The 27928-nt window shown below is 73.1% G+C and overlaps 1 protein-coding gene across 1 annotated transcript; it reads right to left on the bottom strand.

Annotated features, from left to right (window-relative positions):
* CROCC2 (ciliary rootlet coiled-coil, rootletin family member 2) lies at nt 1-26730 on the bottom strand. Its single transcript, XM_037522187.1, has 30 exons — nt 26653-26730; nt 22499-22649; nt 22077-22228; nt 21171-21277; nt 20221-20401; nt 18907-18998; nt 18508-18636; nt 18022-18118; nt 17575-17754; nt 17157-17356; nt 16262-16444; nt 15891-16035; nt 15508-15654; nt 14917-15147; nt 13352-13545; nt 11392-11519; nt 10940-11109; nt 10658-10801; nt 9657-9941; nt 7047-7264; nt 6671-6830; nt 5823-5918; nt 5044-5403; nt 4728-4952; nt 4438-4558; nt 4125-4258; nt 1164-1228; nt 693-1056; nt 415-484; nt 1-86 (listed from the first exon to the last, which is right to left on the bottom strand). The coding sequence occupies exons 1-30, from the start codon at nt 26728-26730 to the stop codon at nt 1-3; spliced, it is 4893 nt and encodes a 1630-aa protein (XP_037378084.1).
* Nucleotides 26731-27928: the final 1198 nt, after the last annotated feature.

Here is a 27928-nt window from a genome sequence, read left to right as displayed (position 1 = left end):
TCATGGCTGGGCCCGGAAGGCCCGGCCCCGGGGGCTCGCTGCCGCCGCGGCGCTGCTGGGTCCTTTTGCTCCTCCGGCCTGGCCACCTGGGGACAGGGCGGTGTGGGTGGGTCTCCGGGCACACGCAGGCCCCAGGAGCGTGCGGGTGGCTCCGACGGCCCCAGGCGGCCAGGCTCGGGCAGCAGAGGGGGCCCTACCCTGCCTAGGGCCCTGACCAGCAGCACACTCAGCCTCGGGCCGCGGGGGAGACCTTGTGTAGGGGGCTGGCCAAGCAGGCTCCATGCCTCAGGGCCGTCTGCGTGAGTGTGGGCGTGTGCGCGGTTTCAGGCTGTCTGCACGTGTGGGTGGGCTCGGGCTGTCTGCACGCGAGTGGGCGCGTGCACACGGGGGTGGCATGTATGCAGCAGCACTCACCCTTGTCTGTGTGAGCAGTGCACACGTGTGCGACACAGGTGAAGCCCAGGGTGCCACACTTCGCTGCGTCCTGGTCCCCCCCGTGGAAGGACAGTGGGGGCCACCACCCGGTGACGCTGCCTGCACAACCCCAGGGCCTCCTTGTGGAGAGGGTCCGGGCCCTGCCCCCACAGCACGAGGCCGCACCCGGAGGGGGACGTGAGGGCCCAGGTCCGGGCACAACACGAGTCCTGCTGGGCAGCCCCAGCCCCGCCCGCCACCCATGGGCCCCGCCCCACCTGCTCCTCAGGTGCGTCCGCCCGCCTGCTGTGGGCCTGCTCTCGGGGCTCCCGCAGCCTCTCTGCCTCCGCGGCCAGGTCCTGCTGGTGCTGGGCGGCCAGCTCTCGGAGCTGCTGGGTGTGGGCCTGCACCAGCTCGGCCATCTGGGCCTGGGGGGAGACGGTGCCACGCTGCTGGCCGCTCGGGGACCGCCTCTCCCAGCCCCGAGCCCCCATCGGCCCCTCCCGCCGCTGCACCGGCCATCTCTGCCCTGTGCCGCGCTCCGTTGGACAGGCGGCGGCCAGGCGCCCGCACCCGGGCCCTCTCCGGGACAGGAACCTGGTGCTGGCCGCCACGGTGCGGGGAGTGCCCCGTCCCTCCCGCCTGCGCGAGACAGAGGCACAGGCTGCCCTCGGGACTCGGCTACCCGCCGCCCCACCTGGGCTGGGGGCCCAGAACTGGCGTCTGGCCGCCCCGCAGTGCTGCTCTACCTGCGGCTCTCCCGGCCCCGCAGTGCCTGTCCCCACCCTCGCGGGGGGCCCAGGAGGTCGCAGGGCTGAGGTGGCAGGAGCCACAGGGTGTCCCGTGGGATGTGTGCGGGCAGGGAGCCACGGGTGGGGGTGCAGGGCCTGGGGGCGCCCGCTGGCCTCACCCACCGCCGGCTGGGCACCAGCAGGGCCTGTGGCAGTGCCGTCCCCAATCCCGGAGCCGGGACCCCGCCCCACCGGCCTGCACGGGCAGGGCCAGCGAGCTGGGCTCAAGGGCCAGGTGACCAACAGGGCCCCGAGGATAAGCAGCTGGACACCAGGGTGGGGCCCCTTGCTGTGGCCGGTCCCCTCCCCAGACCTGGTGGGCAGCAGCAGGAGTGGGGCGGGGCTCAGAGTCCAGTCTGCCTTGCCCGCCTCCCCCTTCCCTGGGGGCCAGAGGGGTGGCGCCTTAGTCCCCACCACGGTGTTGGCCGCCCGCTGGACGACAACCAGGCCTGCTCTTCCCGGGACCGAGAGGAGGGAGCCTGTTTCTTTAAAAAACCCAGCTGGACCCTAGAAGTGCGTTCAAGCCCAGAAAGGCGAGATCCAAAGCAAACAAGCGGCCACATCCGGGTTTCCCCTCCTGGGACGGCAATAAAGGGCTGTGGGCTGCGGCCTGCTGCTGACCTCCTGGAACTCATTAGCGCCCCTCCCCCAGCATCATGAGGGCCGCCCCAGCACCGCCTCGGCCCCTGGAGCAGCAGCAGGACCCTGCTGACCGTGCCCGTTGGCTGGTCCTCCCAGGTGGGGGGCAGGTGGCCCTGTGCGGACACGCCAGCCAGCGGCTACGCTACGTGACTGTCCGAGCTGCTGGGGCCTGTGGCCCCATCCTGACCCCAGGCTGTCCCGTGACACTGCCCTTCGCTGGCCCCCACTATCCGGTCACTCCCTCTCCAGGCCCACGTCCTCCTCAGCTGAACGGGGCGTCTGGGGGCCTGGGCCTGCCTGGGACATGGGGGGCTGACAGCCAGCCCAGGAGGTGACTCCCGGGAGCGGGGCCCGAGCCGGCCCCTCGTGCGAGGCGCGCCCTCTGCTCCCAGGAGGCCTGGACCCTGCTGCCCACGCACCCTCGGCGCCATTGAGGTCAGGGCCCGCCGGTCACCGGACAGGCCGCTGCAAGGCCTCACGTGGCACCGGGCCCTGGCCCCTGCCTGCCCTGCAGCCTCTGTCCACCTGGTGCCCACCTGACGGCTCCAGCCGCCGGCCGCGTCATTGAGTCCCAGTTCTTTCAAATGTCCTTGGCAATCCCAGGCCCTTAAAGGCGCCATCAGCCTGTCTCCCTGGAGCAGACAGACAGACGAGGCCCGCGCAGCCACACGCAGCCCCTGGCGAGGCCCGGGGCCCACAGACCAGCCAGCAGAGCCCCCCAGAACGGAGCGGGGTGCAGGGCCAGGCGTGGGCCTTGGGGACGTGAGACAGTCGGGGCCCACCCAGAGCAGGAGCCTCCACCCCAGGGCTCGCCCGCCATTCCCTGGGTTGGGGGGCTGCTGTGGGGAGGGTGGGGGCTCCCGCCTTGTGAAACTGAGGCCTCTGCACGGTCGCGAGTGTGCATGCGGCCGGGGCCTGAGGCGTCGGGGGCCTGGCCAGAGTGGGGGTCTCAGAGACCCCTGGCCACGAGGCTGTGCCCGGGCACGGGCCGGTGGGGTGACCTAGGCGGGGGCTGGGGGCGCCTGGCCTTGGGGGCCGCTGCAGCCCCAGATCACCCTGGAAACGGGGAGGGGCTGTCCTCAAACAAGAATCGTGTTGTTTGCACAGCCCGGCCCACCAGTTAATTAGAAAAATATGTTTTTAATTAACTCTCTCTTGACAAACACTTTGGCGTCTGTGACCGTGCGGGGGAGGGCCGCGGGGGGGGCGAGGGGGTGCGTGGTGGCCGCAGGCCCCGCCCTGGACACGCCCTGCCCGGCAGAAGGCCTGGCCCGAGCCCCTGCCCACAAGCCCCCCGCAGTGACCGCGGGTCTCAGGGACCGGGAAGCCCCTCCAAGCCGGAGGCCGAGGGCGCTGGGGCTGCTGGCCCAGAGCGGGGTGATGACCCCACAGCCACACGCCCCTGGCTCCAGGCTGCCCCCCACCCAGGCAGGCAAAGGGCGGGAGCGGGCACGGCCCCCCGGGAGGCCCGGGCCCCGGGGTGGCTCCGGCCGCGTGCGTGGAGGTGCAGGCAGCGGAGGGCTGAGGCCCGCACCCCATCCCACTCCTTGAGCCCCGGGCTCCTGCTCCCCCTGGGCCCGGCCCTGCCCCGGGCCCCTCTCCACTCCTGAGACCAGCCCCTCCGGGGACCCCACCGCGTCCCCCGGGAAGGGGAGACCAGCCGTGGGCGCACGCGCGGGAACTGGCTGCTGCGGCCAGAGCCGAGCAGGGGGGCGCCGGGGCTGTGGGCAGGCGCGCGAGGCCCGGGACGGGGCTCCAGGCTGGGTGCCGGGGGACACTGTCACCTGCCGTCAGAGGCAGCGCGCGGGGCTCACAGCGCAGGGGCGCGAGGAACGGGGGCGCCGACCCAGGGCGGGAGACGGGCCGCGGGCCTCATGCTCTCGCGCCCTCCTCGCCCACGAGGAGAAATGGGTCACGAGGGGGAGATTCCCGGAGGGGCAGGAGAGGGGAATGGGGGGCAGGGAGGCCGCCCAGAGGGGTGAAGTGTCCGGCGGGAAGAAACACCGAGGCCCAGGCCCAGACCGCGGTCGCCGCGTGGTGGGGCCGGAGCCGGGGCAGCCCTCACGGGCCCTGGGCGACAGGCAGTGGCGCCACTGACCGCCTCTGGGGAGTGTCCGCGCCGGGACCAGGGGCCTCCCGGAGCTGCTGGCCCAGGGACCCCAGAGTGCCCGGAGTCACTGGCACCCGCGGGCGCAGGCTCCTGGGAGACCCCGCCGCCGCCCCCCTCCCCGGCCACTCCAGCCTCTGCCTCCAAGACGGCCCGGGGCTCAGCCCCACCTGGAGCTTCCTCCTGTCCTGGGCGGCCGCCCGCGCGCTGGCCAGGCGCTCCCGGTCCAGCCTCCGCAGTGCCTCCTCCCGCAGGGCCTGGGCGGCCTCGGCGCGGCGCGTCCCGTCCTCCGCCTGGCGCCGCGCTGCGGGCGAGGGGGTGGTATATCTGGGCCCTCGCCCGGCAGAGGGGCGCTGGGCTCTCTTGTCCCCCACCCCTGCTCCTCCTGCCCCTCGCTCTGGAAGTCAGGTTCCCGAGGCCTGGCCAGCGGGCAGGGGAGGAGGAGCCCAGAGCGCAGGGGGCAGGCCGGGATGTGGCGGTCACCTTCCTGGGCCGCCTCCAGCGCCCGCTCCAGCTGCGCCTGGCGGCTCTGGGCACGCGCACGCTCGCTCTCTGCCAGGCTCAGCCGGCTGCGCAGGGCGGCCTCCTGGACGCGCCTGTCATCCTGGGCAGAAGGACTGGGGTCAGTGGGCAGCCCCAGGGGAGGGCGGGCCAGGCAGGGGCGGGGCAGGGTCAGGCGCTGGGGGCCGGGCTCTCCAGAGGGCGGTGGGGTCCGGTCTGCAGCGGGGCAGACAGCGGGCAGTGGTGTGGGCGGCTGGGACCTGGCCCCTTACCCGCTCCTGCCGGGCGTCCCGCAGCTCCTGCACCACATCCCTCAGGGCGTCCTGCACTGCGGCCACGTCCACCTCGGGGCCCAGGTCTGCAGCGGCCAGCACACGTCCTCGGGGCGGCGAGCGGGACCGTTTGTGGGGGCTGGCGCTCCGCTGCATGGCGTGACCGGGGGAGCCCTCCAGGCCTGCGGATGGTGATGGCTGAGGGGCCACGGGCCGCCCCCTCCCCTGTGCGGATCCCACGGGGAGGCTGGGGGAGCGCAGGCTCCCAGCACAGCCCGGCTGGTCTGGGGGGCCAGGGTGGGGAGGTGGCGGGGGCCTGAGCACACTGACCTTGGGTAGGGGAGCCGGGCCGCTCTGGGGATGCCGAGGGGCTCTGTCCCCTCAGCCCCAGGCCGCAGCGCAGCGTGGACCACAGCCGGCCCAGCTGGGTCTCCGCATGGCGCCGGGCACCCTGGGCCTGGGCCAGTTCTTGCTCCAGGCCGCGCGCCCGGAGGCCGGCCCCATCCAGGCGGGCCTGCAGGCGGGCAGCCGCATCGCTGGCCTGCTGCAGCCGCCCAGTGACGCCATGCAGCTCGGCCCGCAGGCTGCCCTCGGCGCCCTGGCTCTCGCGGACACGCTCCTCCAGCTGCTGCTCTCGAGCCGCAGCCTCAGCCAGTTCCTGCTGCAGCCTCAGCACCTGGGGAGCGCCCAGGGACAGGCCCCACCTCCTCACGCAAAGCCCGCAGCCCAGGCCTGGCCTCCGGGGGCAGGCGGGGAAGGACCCCGGGCCCCCAGCCAGACAGGCCGCCCCTCCCGCTGCCCCCCTCCCCACATGCGGCCTGCCCCCAGACCCAGGTGCTGCCAGGCTGGTCCGAGGCGCAGGCCGGACGAGTGTGCCCTGAGTGCAGATGGGGCGGGGCGTGGGGGCGTGTGCAGACCCTCCCTCAACCAGACTGGGCCGGAGATGGGGTGGGGGGGGTGCACAGCTGAATTTGCTCATGGCTGGGAGCCTGGGTGTGGCCACCCCAGGGGGTGGGCAGACAGACAGGCCCAGTGCCCAGCCCCCTGGGGCACCCAGACCTGGCCCGGCCTCCTGGCCATGCATCCGGCTCCTACCTCCTTCTGGGCGGCCTCGTGGGCCACCCCTGCCTCGGCCGCCTCCCGCAGCATCTCTCGGCGCACCCTCTGGTTCTCGGCCTCCTGGGCCTGCACCTGGCGGGCGGGCAGGGTCAGGCTCGTGCAGCCTCGGCCCTGCTTCTGCACACGGTCCCGGAGGTGGCCTCCCGTGCAGGCTGTGCAGGCCAAGCCATTTTGGGGAACATGTGGCACCCCAGACCCGTACAGTCAGGCTGACACCGGCGGCCGGGAGACACACCTGCCTCTCCCGGGGCTGGCCCGGCGTGGCATGCTGGAGATGCCCTGGGACCTTCCAGATGTGCCTTAGGGCGCATCTGAAAAGGAAGGTACTAGGACCTTCCCTGCCGCTTTGCTGGGGGGGCTGGGGGTGATGCCAGACACCCGCAAGACTGCACAGGCCTGTCCCCTGGGGGCGGCTGGCCAGCCCTCAGACCTGGGAGCTTGACAAAGGGCAGCACAGCCCCCACAGCTGTGGCAGCGGCATCCTCCATGGGGCGCCAGCCCTGAGTGACGTGGGGAGCTTTAGGATGTGACGGAGGAGCTGGTGCCCAGTGGCCATGCGGGGGGAGCCCAGGGTCTGGCACGCGGGCGCCCCAACTGGTGGCCAGCAGTGGCACAGAAGGCACCCCAGGGCCCTCTCCAACAGGCCCCACCACTGTCCAGCCACCGGCGCCCAGCCTTGGTGGCCACAGGGTCAGCTGTGGTCTGCCAGGCCTGTCCCAGGGTGGGGGCGTGGTGGGGCCAGGCCTGCGGACACGGGACTCCATGGGTGCCGGGCATGAGCGGGGTTGGAGGATCTGGGAGCCTGGCACGGGCGGGTGCCTCACCTGCCTCTGCAGCTCCTGCAGCTCGCGGTGGGCGGCCCCCCGGGCCTGCTCCGCCTCCCGCAGGCCGGCCCGCAGCTCGCTGGCCTCCATCTGGGCCATGGCAAAGGCCTCCTCCAGCACCAGGGCCTTCTGTGCCTTCTCCTCCTTGGAGCGCCTGAAACTGGGCGGTGGCGGCTGGGACAGGGCCCTCTCCCGATGCCGGTGTCCAGCACTCACGTGGCCCCACTGCAGCCGGCCAGCCCTCCCTGGTCCCCCGGTAGGCCCCTTGGCCACCTCCTGCTGGCCCCTTGGGGCCGTGTGCCTGGGGTGGGTGCTCCCCGAGGGCAGGGACAGACAGGGCCACTCCCATTCCCCGCTGGCCTGTGGCGGGGCGCACCTGGCCTTGTCCTGCTCGGCCCTGCGCAGGGCAGCCCGCAGCTCCGTGTTCGACCTCTGCAGCACGCCCTTCTCCCGGGCCTCGTCGGCCAGCGCTCGGCGGGCCTCCAGGGCCTCCCTGCGCAGCCCCTCACAGCTCTCCGTGCGGCTCTGGAGCTCCTGGCGCAGCGTGGCCAGACCCTCCTGGGCCTCGTCCAGCTGGGCCCGCAGTGTCGTGGCCTGGGTGGGGGCAGAGGCTTGTCTAGCCAGGGACAGTACCAGGGCCCATGGCCCCCCCGGCAGACAAGGCCCAGCCCCGGGTCCCAGTGCTTGGAGCAGCACTTGTCCGGCCCAGCCAGCTGGGGTCACTGTCCTGCTGCCACCAAGGCTGCTGGGCTGCCCAGGAGGCTGGTCCCAGGGCCCTGGCAGGTGACACATGGGCCTGGCCTGGTTCCGGGGATCTGGCCGCTATTGCGCAGGGGCTCCCCCCAAGTGTGCCCTGCCCGACGCCCCAGCTGCTGCCCCAGTGCCCTGCCTCCCAGCATGTGGCACCTGGACGGGACCCCTGCTGTGGGCAGCAGCCGGGCCCATGTCCCTCCCAGGCCCATGTCCCTCTGGGGTGGGGGTGTCTTGTCGCCAGCGTCCTCGGTCTCCCAGCAGCACCAGGGCGCTCGGGCCAGGCTGCTGGCTACTCTGCGCCGGCTCCCGGAGGCTGGGACAGAGCAGCTGCCCCTGGAGGCTGCTCGGGGCACTCTAGAGCCGCTGGGTGATGCTGTGCGTCCGCCCACCCGCTCCGGGAGTTGGCCACGCGGCAGGGTGCAGGGCCGCGTCCTGGGCCTCTGGGCTGGCGTGGGGACTCAGGGCCCTACCATGCAGGGCACCCCGGGGCACGGCCCTGCACCAGGGGTCCCGTGGGTGGGCTGTGGAGCATGGGGGGCCCAGCAGCTGAGCCAGCGTCCCTGCCCTGGGACATGAGGCACCTTCAGGCAGGGCTCAGCCCTGGGGGGCCTGAGGAAATGGGGGGCAGCCACCGCAAGGCGCCCAGTCCACCAGTGGGGCTGCTGGGCGGGGCGAGGCCTCCCAGCCCCCGTGGCACTCCCAGGTGGGACTCAGCCCGTGGGGCTCGGGCAGGGCGCAGGCAGGGGCGGGAGGGGGGCCCAGCTCTCTTGGCTGGCGATTGCACGGGATGCTGTCCAGGCCTGGGCCTGCTGGCCCCGGGGTCCGCCCGCCGCCAGCCCCACCCCACCCCCACACATGGGAGCACTTTCCACCGAGCTCAGCAGAAACGCGCCGGGGTCAGGGACCAGCGAGGGCCGATCCGTCACCAGGAGGCTGTTTTCATTTCCAGGCAGAGAAGATGAAAACAAGCAAACACCCCAGGAAGGGCCCCCGGCCGTGAGAACAACCGGCCTTTCAGGGCCTCTGGCCAGAGCGCGACGTGTGCCGGCGCTTTCTCTGCAGGAGGCGTGTGAACCGCCCTCTGGGCTGGGCATGGCCGGGCCAGGGTGCTGGTTGGGGCCTCTGTGCATGCTATGTGTGCGCCCAGTGCATGTGGTGTGTGCACACGTGTGTGTGTGTGTGGTGTGTGCACGTGTGCCCAGTGTGGTCAGTGCACACACATGCCCAGTGCACGGTCTGTGCACGCGTGCGTCCAGCACATGTGGTCGGTGCACGCGTGTGCTCAGCCTGCTGTGTGGCCCATGTCACACGTGCTCTGCTTGCGTGTCTGTCACGTGCCCACGGCTGCTCACACATGTGCAGGGCGGTGTGGCGTGGCGTGCACGTGCTGCTCACATGTGCGCTTTGGTGTGTGCTCATGGGTGTGCACAGGTGAGGGTGTGCACACGTGTGTGTGCGGGGGGGCTCTGTGTGCAAGGGCGTGTGCTGGGTGTTTGCCTCAGGCCAGGCTGGACCCATGGAGGTGAGCACGTTCGGTGTCCATGGCGACCCGGCCGGCCTGGGCGGGGAAGGGCCAGCTGCTCCCCTCACGCCTCAGCCCGAAGCCTCCCCCTCTCCTTTCTGGGGATCCTCTCTTTGGGGGACCCTTCTTTCTGGGCCCCCTCTCCACTCTGGGGACCTCTCCTTCCTAGGGTCCCTTGACCTGGGGGCGCCTCTGCTTTCTGGGAACCATCTCTGCAAGAACCCGGCTGCTCCGGGGCTGAGTGCCCCCCACCCTGCGCCCCCCGAGCCAGCCCCCCGCCCCACCCTCACCACCGGCCTCGAGCGTGCTGAAAGGAGCCCTTTCTCTCGGGGCCAAAGTAAACAGCCTGTCACGTTAAATCACGCTCTCCTCCCTCTCCCCGCGGCCACCCCGGCGCCCGGCGGCCGCCCTGCCAGCCTTGGCCCCCCGCCCAGCCGGCCTCCCGCTCCCCCGGCCCTGCCCGCGCCCTCCCCTCCCCAGGCCCCATCCTGTCAGCTCCACCTCCCAAACACCTCCCTGGCGCGGCCTGCCCGGCCTCCCCTCCCCTGCCCAGCCTGTCCCCCGGGACCGTCACGTGGCTCCTGGGCCTGTGTCTGCCCCGGGCCTCGGCCAGCCCCTCCACCGGCTGACCTTCTTCCCCTCGGCCTCCGCGGGGCAGCCCGTGGCCTCACCTGCCCCAGTGCCCGCCCCGCGGCCTGCCCTGCCCCTCACCTCTCTCCCCAGGGTGCTCCGCTCAGCGCCTGCGGCCTGGAGCTCTCCCCGCAGGGCCGCGGTCTCTCTCTCGTGGGCCGCGATGGCGTCCTCAAACTGGGCCTGCAGGGCCCTCAGCTCTGCGCTCAGGGCACTGACAGCAGCCTGGGGGTGGTCACCGCTGTCAGGGGCGGCTTCAGGGGCATGGTGGCCGGTTGTGGGCAGCCCCTGTCCACTCGGCTCCTGCGGCTGCGGCACGGCCGCGCTCAGGCAGGACCCCACGCCCGAGCCCTGGGCGGGTCCATCCTGGGAGGGCCGGCCTGGCAGCGGTACCCCCAGCCCCAGGCCAGAGCAGGCTCCAGGTCCAGCCCCGCCCCATCCCGCCCAGGACATAGCTGCGGCGCCGAGGCGAGGGCCCCCAGGGGACGCCCTGGCATGGCCGGGCCGGCGGGACAGCAGGCCAGAGTGTGCCCATGACCGCAGCTTCCGCGGCTACAGGTGGTGACAGCGCCCTCCGGGGCCGTGGGGGCCGAGGGTTGGTCTGGCCTTTGTCCTGGGCCCTGGGGACACCTGCAGCCCGCGGGAGGGCACCGCTGCACTCATGGGCTGGGGGAGCGGGCCGTGCTCCCTCGGCCACACCGACACCGGGGCCCGTGGAGCAGGCTCCGGGGTTCTAGATGCTGAGCATGTGACGGGGTGGTCCCCGGGCAGGGGACAGCCCAGGCTCCGGCCCCATTGTGACGGGGAACCACCGCGATGGGGGACCTGGGGAGGGGTCGGGGTCAGGGAGGCGGCCTACGGGGGCGCGGGAGCAGGGACGTGCGAAGAGGCCGCGCTGGCTTCCGGCCTGGGGCGTGCGGGGGACGCGGAGGGCCATGGGAGAGCAGCCGCTGCGAGACCCGCAGAGGCGGCCGTGGCCTTTACCTTGACTTGGCTTCGCTTTGGCTCTTTCCTCCCAGGCTGCCCGCCCTGCCCTCCCCATGTCCCCCGGGGGGGCCTGAGCCTCGGGGTCCGGCCATCACCTGGTCCCGCTCCTGCCTCAGGCCCCAGATCTCCTCCCGCAGGGCCCCACTCACGGCCGCGCTCTCCGCCACCAGCTCTTTGTCCCGCGCCAGCCGGCGTGCCGCCGCTTCCTTCTCTTCTGCCAGGGACAGGCTCAGGGCATCCTGGGCGGGGTGGGGGCGTTGGCTGCAGTGTCCCCAGTTCTCTGGCGGCCCTGTGCCCCTCCATGCCCCCTCCATGCCCCCTCCGTGCCCCCTCTGTGCCGTGAGGCCTGGGACGCAGGGGTTGGGCCAGGCGCAGACCTTCTCGCTCTGCAGGTGGGCCAGGGCCTCGTGGTGGGCCAGCGCCTGGCTATCCAGGGCCAGCTGCCGGTCCCGCTCCAGCTGTGTCACCTGCCGCTGCAGCCGCCTCACGTCCCGCCGCAGCGCCGGCTCCTGGGCCTCCCAGGTGCTCCTCAGCTGGGCCAGCTCCGCTGTGCCGGGGCAGGTGCGTGAGGGGCTGGCCGGTCACGTGCAGCTCCATGGTGCAGGCCCCTGGGGAGGGCGGCCCCTGGCCTCACCAGCGGGCATGTCTTGAGCCCCTCCCCCAGGCCAGGGCGCGGAGCTGCACCGGGGCACCCCCCGCGACGAGGGTGGATGTCATTCATTCAGCCACGTGAGCACTAGGCAGGGCTGGGACCCTAGAGCTGGGAGAGGACCCCGGGGTGGGGACAGAGCTCTCTTGGGCCCTCCAGCGGTGCGGGGTCCCCGGTCACCTTGCAGGGCCTGCCGGGCAAGCTGGGCGCTCTCGGCCTCCCCTGCCAGCTGCTCCCGCTGCGCCTGCAGCTGTGTGACCAGCTGCTGGGCCTCAAAGAGGCTGCTTTCCAGAGACTCCCTCTCGGCCCTGCGGAGAGTCGTCCAGCAGCCATGAGCCACCGGGGGACGGGCATAGCCCTGCAGGCCCAGCTGGCCGGCCAGAGGCTGAGGGGCGTCTCACTACTGGGTCTTGACCCCCGGGGAGAGGCGCAGGCGGTCACCGACTGACAGGCAAAGTGGAAGCAAACAACTGACCGGCTCAGAGCTATGCAAACAGTGGACACGCCGCAGTGGGGGTTAGGAGCCCAGTAGGCCACCAAGGCCGGCAGGCAGGGTGGGCGCGATGGGAGCACCTGAGGGCTCATGCGGGAGGACCCCACCAGCTGGCAAGACCACGAGCCGCGCAATGCGAGAGCTGCACCATGGGGGCTGCCAGTGAGTGCAGAGACCCCTCCCGCCACCCCCGCCAGTCGGCGCCTGGGCCGGGCAAGCAATGCCACCGCCACTAGCAGAGAAAACGGGAGGCCGGGGCACTGGCGGCCTCGCTCCGTGTGGCTGTGGCCGCTTGGCGGGACCTGGAGCGGGGGGCGGAGGGGGCAGGTCCTGCAGCAGGGGACAGCGGGGCAGAGGGGTTGTGGGGCAGGTGGGTGCGACGGGGGGGCCAGGTCTCAGGGTGCAGTGTGGAGGTCTGCAGCAGCAGTTCCAGGCCAGGGTGGGGTCTGGGACGCACAGGAGAAAGGCCGCGGGGCCCTGAGGGGCGCAGCTGAGCTGGCCCCAGCCCCAAGGCAGAAGGCTTCAGAGAAGGCGCCACCTTTTTCTGGGGGCGACACTCGCTGTATCCTTTGTCGTGGGGGGCCCCGACACCTTCTATGCGGGCTGCTCGGCTTGCACACAGTCCCGCCCCCTAGCCCGGCTACCCACACAGCCGCAGAAGGCCCGTCTCGTCCAGCCCGGCCAGCACTGCCCAGCAGCCCAGGTCATTTCCAACCTCCGCGCTCTGTCCCAGCTGGGGACACACCGAGAGAACATTCCTGGCCCAGCCACATGCACGGACTCGCCACCAGCACCCCCAGGCCACCAACAGCCTCAGGCTACCAACAGCCCCAGGCCACCAGCGCCCCCAGGCCACCAGGCCACGGCCTCTGAGACACAGCAGCAAAACCTGGAGGGGACCCAGCCCCACCCCTGGCACCTGAGTACCGGCCTGGGAGGGGACAGTGGGCAGGGCCCCCAGAGCAGCTAGGGCAGGTTCTCTGCAACTCTCCTGGCAGAGGCAACATGTGTGAAGAAGTCCTAGGACCCTGGAGCCTTGCTTTCCTCACAGCCCTCAGATTCTGTAATTTCAGGAGAAAAATCTTCCTACAAACATACTCCCAAGTCCCTGAAAAGGACACCAGGGCCAGGGCAGGAACCAGCGGCGTCTGGGTGTCCCCCGGGGCCACAGGGCACCCAGTCCCTGCCCCCACCCAGGGCCCAGCCCCAGCCCCAGCCTGCTCCCCGGCCTGCTGTGGGGCCCCGGCCTCCCCAGGACGGGCCCAGGATGGCAGGGACGCAAGAGGCCAGCAGCCACAGCTCTGGGTGTGTGGCCTCCGCCAGCCTTGCTCTGCGCCGGGGGAAGCACATAGGGCTGGGCACTGAGAAGGGAGAGGCAGGTCTGTGGGCACAGTGGGAGGGCCTCATCCAGCCTTGCCTGAAGCCATGACACCCCGAACTACTCAGATGCACGAGCAGACGGCGGCACCCTCCTGCTGGTCTGGGCCCCCACCGGCACCCGCCGCCTCTCTCCGGAGCCGACCCAGGGCCGCTGCAACCCAGGCCCCAGCACCGTGCTGCTGCTCACAGCCCCCTGGGCCTCACACTCGCCTGCTCCGCCCTTCACCTGGGGGCTCCCGGCCATGCTGGGGGGTGGGGGGTGCGCACCTGAGCTCCACCGCCTCTTGGGCTGAGAGCTGGCCCTGCTGCTCCAGGGTCTCCTGCCAGGCCAGCAGCTGTGCCCGCTCCTCCGACCAGGCCTCCCTCTCCTGCAGGGCGCTGTGCAGGGCGGCCCCCTGGGCCTCCTGGTCCCGCAGGCTCTGTGCCAGCTGCTCCTCCAGCGCCTGGTTCTTGCAGGTGACCTGGGGAGGGGAGAGGCGGGGTGAGGGGAGAAGGGCGACTCTGGGGAGTGGCCGGGGGCACGGGGGAGACTGTAAGACACAGGTCCACTCCGGCCCCCGGGGAAGGTCACCCACGCAGCACGCCAGCGAAGCAGCCAGCGGCCCTTCTCAGCGGGACCCATGGCTGGGCCGCGGGGGCAGGAAGTGCGGCAGAGGCAGCCCCAGAGTGGCGGGGGCGGCTGGTGCTGACGCTCGCACAGGGTGTCCAGAAACCCAGGCCCATCCACCCGAGCGTGCCCCCCAGGCTGCCAGGGAGGGAGGTCGTGTGGAGGAGAGAGACAGGCGTCGTGACTCCTTGCTCAGAGCACTCGCTGCCTTGCAGCCTTGGCACAGAAGCTGGGCCCCCAGGGTGGAGGCTGATGACCCCAGCACCTTGCTGAGATGCAGCGTGACGCCTGCCCGTGTCCTCTGGGCACCTCTGCCTGGGGAAGCCTGACCACACACATTGTCACCCGGAGCCCAGACCCCTGCTCGCCACCTCCCCGGCTCCGGCTGCGTGTGCTGGCCACCGGCCCTGACGCGCCTGCCACGTGCCCACGCCTCGCCGACCTCTCGTGGGTCAGCACATTCCCCTGTGTGTCTGTCCGCCGCGGGCATCCAATTTCTCTCATCCGCCACGGGCCACCTCTCACGGGCTCTGCGGCAGCTGCAGCATGAAAGCTCCCCAAAGAAACCAAGGCCCAGCTGGGGGCCACTGGCCGCAGCCTTGAGGACCACCTACCTGCACCGCCAGCACCCGAGCAGACCCTCCTGCAAGGCCATGAGAGCCTCACAGTCACCTGTGCACACTGACCCTGACACTTCCATGGGGTCAGCATTTCCAAGCGTGTCAGAGAGAGCATCAGACAGAACATCCACACGGAGCGCAGGTCAGAGGCCCCCCCACACCCCGGACCCTGGGGCTACGGATGCACTTTAGTGGACCGGGTCGGTCTGCCCAGGAGGCGGAGGCAGCTCGCGGCTCCACCTCAGAACCGACATGAGATAAAAAGAACGTAATGAACACGGAAAAGCCAGAGCCGCGAGAGGTGGCCCGTGGGTTTTCCCTTTCCCAGCACCCACCCCAGCACCAGAGCCCAGGGCCCGTGGCTCATGGCAGGAGAGAGGTCTCCGGCCTGCAGCTCCACACTCCAGTTCTCATGCAGACAAGCCAGTCCAGGGTGGCCCCAGCACCCCTGCACCCTGAACTCTTGTCCTGCAGTCTCATGCCCTCAACCCGTCCTGCACCCCTGCGCCCCGGCAGTGGCGGGGGCCACCAGCACCGCAGTGGCCAGGCCAGGCCAGGCCGCCCACGAGCTCCCAGCTCCAAGGGCCTCGGGAGCCGCCCCTCACCTGGTGCACCTGCTCCTGCAGCTGCGTCCTGTCCCCTCGCAGCCGGGCCGCCTGCCCCTCCAGCCGCTCCAGCTGCTCTTCCAGGCGCCCACAGGCCCGCTGCAGGCCGGCGCGCTCCTCCTGCGCCAGCTCCAGCCGCTGCTCCGCCAGGGCCAGCCGCTCCCGGGCGCCCGCCCGCTCCTGCTCCAGCACCTTCCGCTGCTCCTGCAGCTCGGCCCGCTCCTGCTCCAGCTGCACAGAGCTGACCCCGCGCCAGGCCCCGCCCCCCGCCCCGGGCCCCGCCCCCGCCCACTCAGGGCCCCGCCCCCGCCCCGCCCCACCCAGGCCCCCACCCCAGCCCTGTCCCAGCCCCGCCCCAAGGCCCCGCCCCACCCAGGGCCCCGCCCCAGCCCCGCCCCCCGCCCCCGCCCCGCCCCACCCAGGGCCCGCTCCAGGCCCGCCCCACCTGCAGGCCCCGCCCCACCAGCAGGCCCCGCCCCATCCACAGGCCCCACCCCCGCCCGCCCCCTAGGCCCCCTGCCCAGGGCATGGCCCCGCCCCAGCGGGGCTGGGGAAGGGAGGGCGAGGGGCGGGGTGGGGGCCTGGCCTCACCTCCAGGACCAGTTGGTCCAGGGCGCCCTTGTCCTGCGCCAGCCCCTCCATCAGCGCCGCCATCTTGGCCAGGGAGTCCCGCTGCCCCGCCCCCTCCGCCTTCAGCCTGGTCACCAGCAGCTCCAGGTCGGCCTTGCTGGACTCAGCCTGGGGCGCAGGGGTGCAGTGGTCACCCCCGTGGGCACACCAGGGAGGGCCTCTGGATGGGTGGCCGGGGTGCCCGGGTGAGGGCCGTGCCCCAGTGGGGGACAGGCCCAGGGTGGACAGTGTCCCTGGCACCATGGGCGGCGAGGGGGTGGGTGGAAGGGTCGCTGAGGATGGGCTAGCCGGGTGGGGGTTCTGGGCTGGCCCGAGACCCCGGGGGTGAGGGGCGGGGGGTGTACCCGGGCCAGGGCGCTCTGAAGACTGTCCCTCTCGCTCTCCAGCACGTCCCCCTGCAGCCGCGCAGCACTCAGCGCCTCCCGGGCGGCCACCAGCTCCTCCTTGAGCCCCGACACCTTCTCCTCCAGCTGCACCAGGCGCCCCTGGCTGGGGCCCGAGGGAGCGGGGTGAGGCCGCCTTGGGCGGGGCCCTACACAGTTCCCATGTCTGCAGCCCGGCCAGGGGTGGGCCGTGCAGGCCAGGTGTCAGGTGGGCCGCTGCGGGCGCCGGCCCAGTCTGGGGAGCCCTCACCCGGCGCCCCGCGGGGCTGCACGCTGAGGGGCAGTGCAGGGGCGCTGTCCTCGGTCACACCCGCCATGTCCCGCCTGCTCACCTAGCCTTCAGCTCCCGGCGGCCCTGCGCACCCCGCTGCTCCAGCTCCTGCCTCTGGGTGGCTGCCCGGCTCAGGCTCCCCTCCAGCGCTGCCTTCTCGGCCTCCAGCCGCCGGGTCTCTGCGTCTGCGGCCTCCGCCTTCCCCCGCAGCTCCCCCAGTGCCAGCTCCAGGGCCCGCCGCTCCCTGGGAGCCCGAGGTTTGTTGGCAGGGCCAGGTGGGGTGGGGCAGGGTGGCCAGCGACCCCCCAGGGGCAGCAGAGCCTTGGTGGGGGGGAAGGGCCAGGCTGGGAGGCTGCTCAGGCAGGCAGAGGGACAGAGCGTCTGTTCCTGGGACCCAGGCCCGCTGCTGCTGTGGGGGTGACTGGGTTCTCTTTGCCTGCCCCACAGCCCCATGGGAACCCCTGAAACCCCGTCTCCCTCCTGGTGAGCCAAGTCTGGCCCTCCGTGCCAGGGGCCATGCTCAGCCAGTCCTCGGCTAGAAGGCAGGGAGGGAGGACCCCATGGCCCAGCTCTGCACCTGCCTGTGCTACCTGCCCGGCCCAAGAGCCCAGCCCGAGCCCCCTCCACAGCCATCAGCCTGACAGAGGCTCCAGCCTCCCTGAGTGCCCCAGCCTGTCCCCCACACTCTCCAGCACCGGCCAAGTCCTGCACAGCAGCTCAGCCTGCGCTGGGGACCGGCCCTGGTGGACGGTGGGGGCTCGGGCTCACAGCTCCATGTGAAGGGAGGAGATGCCTGCGGCCCGGCGCCCTCGGCCTGGCTCTGGGAGGTGACCCAGGAAGCGCAGCCCACAGGCCCAGGTGGATGGCTCTGCGTGTGTGCATGTGGGGGCCAGGGGAGGCAGCCTCGTCCTCCCCCCCACCCGGCCTACAGCGGCCAGGCTGGATGTCAGGCTCACCTTCCCGAAAGCTCGCTGGCCGCCCTGCATCGCTGGGCCTCCTGGCCTTGAGCCTCCAGCTGGTCCAGCAGGTCCTCCTGCTCCTGTGCTCCCTCTTGCAGGTGCCGCTGCGCAGCCTGCAGCTCCTGCTGGCTCTGGGCCAGCTGTTCCCGGAGCCCAGCCACCTCCGCCTGGGAGGCCTCCAGCTGCAGGCCCAGCTCCTGGGGTGGGAGCAGGCGAGGCCCTCAGCCTGGCAGGTCTGACCACAAAGGCCAGCCAGGGCTCTGGCTGCCCCCAGAGAGGGTGCATCTAAGCGGGAGCCTCCCCGGGCTCGGGGTGCGGGGACAGGTCTGTGGAAACCCAGTGGCCAGCCCCTGGGGACCCCAAAGGCCCCTACATCCACGGCTTTGCCTCAGTTCCCATGGCTGTGGCCACCAACCTGCTCCCTTCGACGCCGCCGTGCCAGGGCGGCCTGCACGGCTCTCAGCGCAGGGTCCGGGGTGTCCAGGCAGCAGGGCTGCGGCCAGATCTCGCCCTGGGAGGCGGGGCCCTGCGCCTCCTGGCCCTCAGCGCTGCCGCCCCACACCGGCTCCAGGCACCCAGCGTCTGCCCAGGCCACCTTAGGGTGCAGAGAGGGTCGGGGGCTGCGGTCAGAGCACAGGGGGCTCGGCCCCTACCCGCTGGGCCCGCCCACCAGGCCCCGCCCCAGGCCCCCCCCCGCCCCGCCCCGCCCACCAGGCCCCGCCCCGCCAGCCCCGCCCCAGGCCCCGCCCCGCCTCAGGCCCCGCCCCCAGGCCAGCGCTCGGGGCGGCCGTCCAGGCGCTGCGGCGATTGTCCGCGTCCTGCCCGACCCCTGCGCCCGCCCGCGGCGCCCCGGCCCGCTCACCAGCCGCTGCAGCCCGGTCCGGAGGGAGGCGACGGCGCGCGCCTTCTCCTTGGCCTCGGCCGCGAGCGCCGCCCCCCGCAGCGTCTGCTCCGACAGCCTGGGGGGCGGGCGGCGGGCGGCGGGGGGCTGAGCGCGGGCCCCGCCGGGCAGCCCCCCCTCCCGCTGCGCAGGGCCCGGGCCGCGACGGGGTGGGGCGCTGACCCCCCGCCCGCGCCGCTCGTTCTCCGGGGGCCCCTGCGCCCCAGCGAGGCCCGGCGGCCCGGGAGACCCGGCGGCCCGGGAGACCCGCCCGCCCCGCCGGCCCGGGCCTCCTCTGGGGCGGCCCGCGATGCCGGCCCGCGCCGGTTCCGGGCGCCCCTCCGGCCTTCGCCTGCCCGCGAGGCCGCCGCTGGGCCCCGCCCCGCCCCGCCCCGCCGGGCCTCGTGCTTCCCGCCCGGAGCGCGCTCGGGGGCGCACCCCAGCCGCCGGGCGGGCCCCCGCACCCACCTGGCCTGCAGCGCCGCCCTCTCGGCGTCCCGGCCGGCGGTCAGCCGCAGGTTCCGGTCCAGGCGCAGGCAGGCCGAGCGCAGGCGCCGGGCCGTGCGGGCCGCGTCCGCCCGCATGTCCGCGAGGCCCCTGGAGACAGCGCCCCTGGGCCTCAGGACCAGCCGCCCGGGCCAGGAGGCGGGCGGGCGGGGGGCAGGGCGGACAGGGCAGGGCCGGGCGGGGGGGCGGGGGGCTGGGCCCTCGGCTGTCCTCGCCCTCTGAGCCGCCCCCCGGGAAATGGCGGCGGCCGCTGCTGCTGCTGCTGCTGCTGCGCCAACTCAGGGCCCTGGGGCCGCGCCTCGGGGCCGGGAGGGCTGGGGCGTCCGGGCAGGCCTGCCCCTCGCGGGCGCTGGCTCTCACCTGTCAGTGGCCGCCCGCAGCTCAGCCAGGTGTGCACGGAGTGCGGCCACCTGCCTCCAGAGGAGGGGCACGTCCTGGGGCCGGGCCACGCGCTGCGCCTGGAAGCCGGGCTATGTCCACGCGCGCGAGGCCGCCCCACGCCGCCCTGTGCCCGCCCGTCCCGGCCTTGCCCGTCTGCTAAACATGCCATCCCGCGCCTGCGGACAGCATGGGGGCCCTGCCCGAGGACGCCCGCTGCCGGGGGTCAGGGCCACCACCCGGCAACTCCCCTGCCGCTCCCCCCTTCAGGGCTGCCTGGAAGCTGGACCTCTGGCCGGGCCAGTGCTGGGCAAGCCCTGAGGTGCCCGCCAGGCCACAGGGCCAGCCTGCCACTCTACTGGACACAGCAGGAGCCACCATGGGCATCGCTGGCGGGGTGGACGGGGCGGGGCTGGGGGTGCCTGGAGCTGGGGGGGTCGAGGAGGGCGGTTCCGAGCCGGAGCCCACAGGATCGCGTGTCCATGCATCCTTCCCAGTCTTTGCCCAAGCACCTGCCCCCGATGCCCCACAGCAGCCACACATGCCACACGCTTCACACACCACACACATCACACGACATACACTACGCATGCCCCACGTGTCACATGCCACTCGCTACCCGCACATCACATGCTACACGCTACACACATCACATGTCCGCAGGGCAGGGTCTGCAGGCAGAAGTGGGGCCTGAAAGGGCTCCCCGCCCCTCTGGGGCCTGACCCCATGAGCTGGAGAGCCCCAGCTCCTTTTTGGGGGTCGGCAAGGCACCCCAGGTGTCTGGCGGGGGCAGGGGCAGGTGCTGACCGAGGACAAGGTGTGGGGTGCTCTGGCCAGGAGCCCTGCCCAGGTGGGTGGGGCGCTGCCCTGACGGGTGTCCGAAGGTGTGGGGGGGACCGCACGTCTCTCGGGCCCCTCCAGCCGCCAGACCTGGCCCCGAGCCCGGGGGGCCGCCCCTAGGGACCCGGGCCCGGAGGTGCATCTCCCTCCAGCCGAGGCCACTGCAGGAGCGCTGAGCCTCGAGGGGGCGGGCCGAGGGAAACAGCCCGGGACCTGCTTGCCAGGGGTCCCCGCCCTCTGGTCTGCCCAGACTCCAGCCCAGACCCTCCCCTGGCCAAGAGGGGGCGGCCAGCCCCAGGACTGGGCCCTTTGCCCTCGCTCTGCTCCCCGCGCTGGCCTCAGGGTCTTGTCCTGCGAGTGGGCCCCCTGCTCCACAGACCGCCTGGGCCAAGCCGAGCGGGGGCGTGGAGGGGCTGGCGGCCAGCGGCCTTGCCCCCAGGAGGAAGCGGAGTGGACACCCCCCGGACACAGACGCTGGGTGGGCACCTCTCGCTCCGCCCGGCCGCCCAGCGCGGCCCGCAGCTGCAGCACGCTGGCCGTGGTGGCGCCCAGCTCCCGGGCCAGCGCGTCGTTGGCCGTCCTCATGTGCTCCAGCTGCTCCCGCAGCAGCGTGTTCACCTGGGAGAGCCCGGCGCTCCTGGGGGCGTGGGCAGTGGTCACCCCCGCGGTCCCCTGGCCGCCCCGGGCCCACTCCCCCTTCCTGAGACACCGCCGGCCCCGCCGCCAGCCGGGGTGCAGAGGTGAGCCCTGAGAGAGCGGGAGGGGCGGGGGCTGTGAGGGACTGCGAGGCCCTGCTGTGAGGGGCGCGTTTCTCCACCCGGCATAGGCCTAGACCCCCAGTGCCCAGAGTCCTGAGGACGAACTCGGGAAGCTTCCAGAAAAGGCCCAAGCCCCTTGGCCTGTGATGGCGCAGGCTGGGGGCCTTCACCCTCGGGGCCCGTGTCCGGGGCTGGGGTGAATGCAATGGCCCATGCAGGGCGTCGCGGCGGCTGGAAGCCGACGGGCGGGGGGCTGGGGCCGGTGGGTGTGATGGGGGCATCTGGGCTCGCTGAGGCCACGCCAGCCTGGGAGGCCGCAGCAGCGCCCGGGGCACCGGCCGAGAGGCTGGGGGCCTGGGGGCGGCACTCTGGAGAGCAGGGCCAGGGAGCCCCCACCCTGCGGGCACCTGTACCCAAGGACGGGGGCTTGCAGGGCCAGCCCGGCGTGTCCCCCTCGGCCCGAGAAGTGGGGACCTGGGCCCGCAGCAGGTCAGAGGGAGGGTGGGGCTCCCGGGTCTGCAGGCCCCAGAGGGCCCCAGAGCCCTCATGGACGCCCGCTACACTCCGGCTGCTTTGGGGAGGGGCTGGTCCCCGGCACAGGGGTTCCCGGCACGCCTCCGAGGCGCTGACCACGCCTGCCGGCCTCACCTCTGCTCGGCGGCCTCCAGCCGGCCCAGCACCTCCTCCAGGTCCATGCTGTGCTCCAGCTCCGACCGCCGCAGCCGCGCCTCGGCCGTCTGCAGCTGGGCCTGCAGCTGGGGGAGCAGGCCCGCATGACTGCCCCCCACCCGCCGGCCGGCCCAGAGCCTGCCCAGCCACCGCCACCCCCACCCAGCCGCCCTGGACACCACTCTGCCGCCCCCCAGTGCCAGTGCACACCCTCAGGTGGGCTGCGCCCTGCCTGCCCAGTGGCCACGTCCCCTCCCTGCTCTGCTGGGGCCTGGTAGGGCCGGGGCTTGTGGGAAGGAGGTGCCAGGACCACTCCAATGTGCTGGCCAAAGCACCAGCTCCGGGGGCCCGCACAGGGCACAGGCCGGGCGGTGGCCGGGGCACTGGGATGGGGGAGGTCAGTGGGGCCAGCGCGAGAGGAGGCCAGGCAGGGCTGGGACGTTCAGGAGGTCGCCCTGGCCCCTCTGCTGGGGCTGGGGCGCTGCCCGGGGGTGGCAGGGCGCAGGCTGGGGCTGGGGCTCGCCATCCTGCAGGGGCTCTGGTGCCTGTTCCGGGCCTCGCCACCACCCCCGCTCACGCGGCCGCCGGGGTCAAGGGGACCGGTGGGGCCGGCTGCTGAGGGGTGCTCAGCGCTGGGCACGGCTGCCGTGTCAGAGGGCCGAGGGGAGACGAGGCCGGGCTCTCTGGGCCCCGCTGTGCCTCAGTCTCCTCGTGGGAAGTGGGGCCAGCCGTGCTGCCCACAGGAAGGGGCTCCGGCCTGCGCCCCCCTGCCTCAGTTTCCCCTGGCTGCCGGAGGGGGCTGTGACTGTCCCTGGCCGCTGTCACCTCACGTCCCACCAGGCACCACCCACCCAAGCCAGGCTGCCGGTGCACACGGCCACTCACCCGATCGCTGGTTGCGTGGTACCTGCTGGTCAGCTCATCCCGCTCGGTGCCCGCCTGGGCCAACAGGTCCTCCAGGCGGGCCAGCGCCTCCTGCAGCAGCTCGTTCTCCTCCCGGGCCGCGCTGGCCAAGGTGGCTGCTGGCTCCTGCTTCCCTGTGGGGCACGGAGTAGCGGGGGCTGCGGGGCCGGGTGAGGGGGCGCAGGGGCCCCAGCATCTGTGCCCCTGAGACGCCACCCAAGGAGTAAGCAGCAGGGGTGAAGGCAGGGCTGGGAGGTGGCAGACACGCAGGGGCCTGTGGCCGGTGCACCCCGAGGCCACAACCTGAGACCTGTGGGGCTGCCACGAGGGAGGGGGCTGTGCCCGTCACGCTGGGGCCAGGCTGGGGCCGGCAGTCAGGGTGTGAGGCTCGGCCCCTCGCTCACCTCGGGGGGGCTCTTCCTGCAGGCTGCTGGCCACGATCTCGCGGATGCGGGCGGGCACAGGAGTGGGTGAGGCCTGCCACCCCGCCCCTCGCACGGTCAGCGCCCGGTCCTCTCTGCTGGCCGAGGGGCCCAGCACCGTGTCCTCCAGCCTCTGGAAAACACCCGAGACGCCTGGAGCTGCTGGGCACCCAGTGACTGGCCCCAGGGTGGGGGGGCTGCATGCAAGGCGGCTGGAGAGGACTCATGAGGCCAGGTCCCCAGGCCCCTCCCTCAGTCTCCCCACCTCGACGATTTCTGCCCCTGGCGCCTCTGCACCATGAGCAGACATGAGAGCAGGCCTGTCGGGAGGACAGCTGGGGCGGGGGACTGTGCCGCCTGGACCCCTGGATGCCGGCCTGGGGGGCTGTGCCGCCTGGACCCTGTGGATGCTGGCGGAGAGTGGGGGGCTGTGCTGCCTGGACCCTGCAGAGGCTGGGGGCCATCTTAGGTCGGCCCCCAGGGGTGCTACAGGCAGTGCCCCACCTCTGGCTCTTGGGGCCCCCTCCGGGCCCCCCTGACAGGCAGCAGGCTCCGGAGGTTGGCGGGGCGGGTGGGGCCGGCTCAGAGCCCAGCATTGGGTCGGGGTCAGCAGCATCTCCCTTTGCAGCAGGCCAGCTGGCCCCGCAGGACCCCGGGCTCCAGGCAGGCGGCAGGTTGGGGCTGTCTCTGGCCGGGGCCGGCTCCCCTGGGGGGCTGAAGGGCAGGGGAGGGTGGAGACTCTGTCCTGCCGGGAAGAGTGTGGGCGTGGAAGTCTTGGGGCCCAGATGCAGGTCTTGGGGTCTCCGGGGGTCACCCTAGGCTCTGCTGTGGCCCTGGGAGCCTTGGCCCCATAGCGGGGGGGTGACTGGGGGTGGCCTGGGGGTGCCCCGGGGGCACAGGCTGGACTGCGGTGCCCATGGTGGGGAGGACGCGGGCCTCAGTCTGAACCGCAGCCGAGGGCCACTCCAAGCCCGCGGAGGCCTCGGCGCTGGGGCCCGGGGGCAGTTCACAGGTGCCCCCCACGGAAAGAGCAAAGCGTTCAAGGGAGCCGGGGGCTTCCCTGGGGTCCCGGTGGCGATGTCCATTCCCGGCGCCTCTCCAGGGACCAGCCAGGGTCCCGCCCGCCTCCCGGGCTGGGACTGAAACCGGAACCACGTGCTGGACGCTGCTCGCCCCCCTCGGGGCCCGCCCCTCCCCGCGGCCCCGACGCCCCGGTCCGCCTCCCAGCCGGGCCTCGGGGGAGGACAGCCCCGTCCCGCCGCGCCCTCCCAGCCCGACCCCCGGGCCCTCCCGCACCCCCGCCCCGGCGGGAGCGGAGGGCGGCCGACCCCTCGCGCTCGGAGGGGCCCCTCCCGGGCCAGAGCCGCCCCCGCGGCCCGGCCCCCGCGCCGCCGGCCCCTCCCCGCGGCCCCGCCCCGCGGCCCGCGAGGCGGCGTCAGTTTCCCCAAAGACCCCCCCCCCCCCCCCCCCGCCCCGCGTCGTCCCGCCCGCCCTGCGCCCCGCCCCGCCCCGCCCCGCTCGGACCCGCGCCCCCCCAGCGCAGGCGGGAGGGCCTGGGGCGCGGCAGGGGGGCGCCCCGGACCCAGAGGCCGCGCCCCTCGACGCCCCGTGCCCCGGGGGCGCTGCAGGCGCGGGAGGCGGGAGGGGAGGGCGCAGGGGTCTGGGGGGCCGTGGGGGCAGAGGGAGGACGCGAGAGGCAGGGCCCGGCCGTGGAGCCCCGGCGCCTCGGGATGGGGCTGGGGGAGAGGGTGGGGCCGCGCTCCCGTCCTGTCCTGGGGAGGCCTGGAGGGCGGTGGCCGGCGCGGGCCCGGCCTCTCCTGGGGGCGGTCACTGCACCCTCGCTGCGCAGACAGCCCCCCCCCCCGCTGGGGGCTCTGAGGACCCAGAGGGACGGCTGTCCCCCCCTCCCCCAGGGCCAGTGGGCCGGGCCCGGGCGCAGGCCCCTCCTTGAGGTGGTGTGGGGAGAGGGCGGCACACACGTGGGCACCCCCCATGCACCCCCTGCACCCCCTGCACCCCGACACGCACACCTCCACGTGCGCATACCCAGGCACCCACACATGCACACACGCCCACAGCCGCAGCCTCCACGTGTACCCCCCACGTGTGCAACACCCACCCTCCAGCGCGCACACGCCGCACACACGGGCAACGCCCGCAAGGCGTGCGCGCTCGGTCCTCTGTGCGCACACGAGGGCGCAGGCTTGCACTGCCTCAGGCACACGCGCGTGCACACATGCTGGGGGTCAGCAGTGACGGCGGCAGGAGAAGGTGGCCCCTGGGCCAGCGACCCGGGCAGGCGCCGGGGCCCCCACCACCCAGGAGGCCTCTCCAGGAGCGTGCGGCCCTGAGCGTGAGCTGGCCGCGTCTTTCAGAGAAACAGGGCGCGCTCTGTGCCGGAGGCACCGCAAGCAGGGATGGACACACGGCCAAGACGCCCCCGAGGGTGGAGAGGGGCCATCGACGCAGCTGGACACTGCCGGGGGGAGGGGGGCCGACTCCGCCGACGCTTAAAGTCAAGTCAGCGGCAGAGACGAGCCCAGCAGAGCAGGGGCCAGTCCCCGGAGGCCCTTCCCAGAGGAGGGCGTGGGTGACGGCCCGGCCCCCGTGGGCACGCGGACACGGCCTGACGGGACAGCGGGCTGTGGACACCAGGGATCTGCAAGGCCGGGCTGCGGGGCGGCTGCCCGAGGTGCCGGGGGCGGGCAGCGGGAGGGCCGGGGCAGGCCAGGCGCTCTGAGCGGGAGCCCCCCAGCTCGGGCCAGCCCCCTCCACCCGCCATGGCCCGCCCGCCCCTGCCCCCAGTCTCGCCCCCCCTCTACACCTCAAGCCCCCGAACCCCAACCCAGGCGGGGTGGGCACCCCGGCTCCAGCACCCCCATGTCAAAGACGGGAGGTGTCAGCGCAACCTTTGCCAATAACGTTGAAAGTTGACAACCGACAGACAACCTCGAAAGCTGACGACCTGACCGTATTTTTCTAGAAAGAGTCCCTCAACCACCCCTGAGGCCCTCAGGAAGGTGGGGGCTCCATCCCACAGCTTTATAGGGGCCCCTGGGCCTCCCCCAGCCCCTGCTCCTTCAGCAGCAGCCCTGGGCGGGCCTGGGAGGTGGAGGGGTGCAGGGAGCGCTAGCTGCGGCCTGCTCTGGGTGGGGGGATGGGGCCCCCCCTCCGTCTCACTGTGCAGCCCGAGGGCGCCCCGCCCCATCTGGGCCAGCCTGGGCGTCTGGTGGCGCCGACTGGCCGCTGGCATGCGGGGTGGGAATGACAGGTGTGGGGAGACAGAGGGCGAGTCACAGCCGCAGCCCCAGGCCCTGGCGGAGGGCGCCGCCCATGACCTCCCCGTGCTGGTGTCCCACAGCAGCGGCCATTTGGGGGCAGACTGTTGCCCAGCACTGAGCCTCAGCATCAGGCCGGTTTCTCCCCCAAGCCACCCCGTAACCATAGCCACAGGCTTCCGCCCTGGAACCTGGTTTTCCCGCATCCAGAGGGGCTGGTGACCCCTGGCTGGGGCGGGCGGGAGGTGAGTGGTGGGATTCAGCCAGCCTTGGGGCTCACAGCCCCCCACCCTGCAGCCTGCACACGATGAGGTGCCGCATGTGGCTCCGCCGTGGTGTCCAGCGCCCGGCCCGAGGGCCAGGCTGACAGGCTCCTCGCGGTGACCTGCTGTGGGCCAGGCTGCCTGGCAGCAGGCCGAGTGTGATGGCCGAGCTGATGAACAGCCGAGTCGGCAGCGTTAGGTTCCCGGGCATCCCGGGGTCAGTGGGGTGGGCCGGGGTGGACGCAGGGCTGGCTCTGGGAAGTAGGGGTGGAGGGGAGGGGGCTTGGGGACAGTCCCCTGCTTGGGGAGAGGGGCCAGAGGAACAGCTAGGGCTGGAAGCCAGACTGAGCGGAGGCAGGACCCACAGTGGCCGCAGAGGCGGTGGCCACCTCGCGCCCGTGCCCAGGCGGCCACAGAGGAGCGGGCGCTGGACAGGGCTTCCACCCTGGCCACCGAGGTGCGGGCGCCAACTGTGTGCGCGGGGCTGACCACGTGGGCGCCGGGACAGCCCTTGGTGCAGGTGTGGCCTCTGCAGGTCCCTTCCCTCCCAGGTGCTCGGGTACTCCCGGTGCGGGGGGGGGCAGGGGGCACTGACCTGGATCACGGTGTCCAGCCCCAGCTGGGGCCTCTCAGCCGGGTGCCCATCACCAGGCTCGCTGGGGGCGGAACTCATGGCCACCGGGGCCCTGGGAGAGCCGGCTGGCTGCACACACCTGCTCTGGCCAGCGGCACCCAGCTGCCCCTTGGGGTGAGGACCTCGGAGCAAACAGAACCCAAGAGTTGCTGTGGTAACCGGGACGCTGAGGGCTGGTTTCCCTGGAAAAGGGAGTGCGGGCGCTGTTGCCGCGGGGACTGAGGAACGCTGTTGCCATGGAGACAAGGACGGCTGTTGCCCAAGGCTGTTTCCCGGAGTCCTGGAGCCGCCAGGAGGGAGCAGCCACACCCGGACCTGGCCTGGCCCACCTGCGCTGGCCCCTGCAGCGTCCCCCAGGGCCGGTGCCGCTGCCCCCGTGAGGCAGATGGGTAAACTGAGGCCTGGAAGGCCCCTGGCTGGTGCGCACTGGAAGAGCCTTCTGGACTCAGGTGTCCGGATCTTGCCCCGGGGGCTGTGGCTCAGCCCGATGGGGGAGGGTGGGGCCTGCGGAGGCGGTGGCCGCCCAGCCGGCTCCGGGATCTGACGGCTCCCCGTCTGGTCTGGGCCACCCCCGCGGCCGGAGGCCGTCTCGTCTGGACGAGAGCGCATGGCTGGACACTGCCGGAGCTGCGGCGGTGCCCAGGCCAGCGCAGGACGGGCTCTGCTGGGGGTGTCGGCGCCCGCGTGGGCTGCGGCTGCGACGGCTCCCGGGACACAGCACAGCCTGTGTCGGGAGCGGCCTGGGGCGCACGTGGGGCAACAAGGCCAGCCAGTCCACCCGGCTCCTGGACGACCGCCCAGAGGCCTGATACCCGCCGGCCTGGGAGGGGCTGGGGCTGGGCTCGTCCTGGGGTCTCCTGGGTGGGCCCCACCTTGTGCTCCTCTGTGCAGGGGCTGCCCCAGGGGTCGGGGAGGCGGCGGGGTGACTCATGGCCGCCCGGGGAGTCTTCAGGACTGTGCACCTGCCCAACCCTACACGGACAGGTGAGGGCCCTGGGTTCCCAGCAGGTGAGGGGCAGGAGAGGAAGGGAGGTGACTGCCCGGCCCCGCAGCGACCCCCAGCCCGGCCCCCGCAGGCCTCCAGGGCTGAAGCCACCTCAGAGGCCGTTGCCCTCTGGCCCTTGTGGGTGTGAGTCTGAGCAAACAAGCACGAGCTCCTACAGGCCCAGCCCCTCTGGCCCTGGCCGTGAGGTCAGGCTAGGCTGACCCTTCCAGGTGTCCTGCCTCGGCCGGCGCC

Source organism: Talpa occidentalis, unplaced genomic scaffold (genome assembly GCF_014898055.3).
Source record: "Talpa occidentalis isolate TD23 unplaced genomic scaffold, MPIMG_talOcc4v2.1 talOcc4.3, whole genome shotgun sequence".
Lineage (NCBI taxonomy): Eukaryota > Metazoa > Chordata > Mammalia > Eulipotyphla > Talpidae > Talpa > Talpa occidentalis.
This window is presented reverse-complemented; position numbering and strand designations above follow the sequence as displayed.

Bases quoted from the DNA above. Each gene is read 5' to 3' on its own strand.
- CROCC2 (XM_037522187.1), bottom strand. From the start codon at position 26,730: ATGAGTTCCGCCCCCAGCGAGCCTGGTGATGGGCACCCGGCTGAGAGG. The intron at 13,546-14,916 runs GTGAGGGGCGGC...TCCCCTCCCCAG, and splicing joins TGCAGGAGCAGGTGCACCAG to GTCACCTGCAAGAACCAGGC. The intron at 7,265-9,656 runs GTGAGGGGCAGG...GCCCCCACCCAG, and splicing joins GGAGCACCCTGGGGAGAGAG to GCCACGACACTGCGGGCCCA.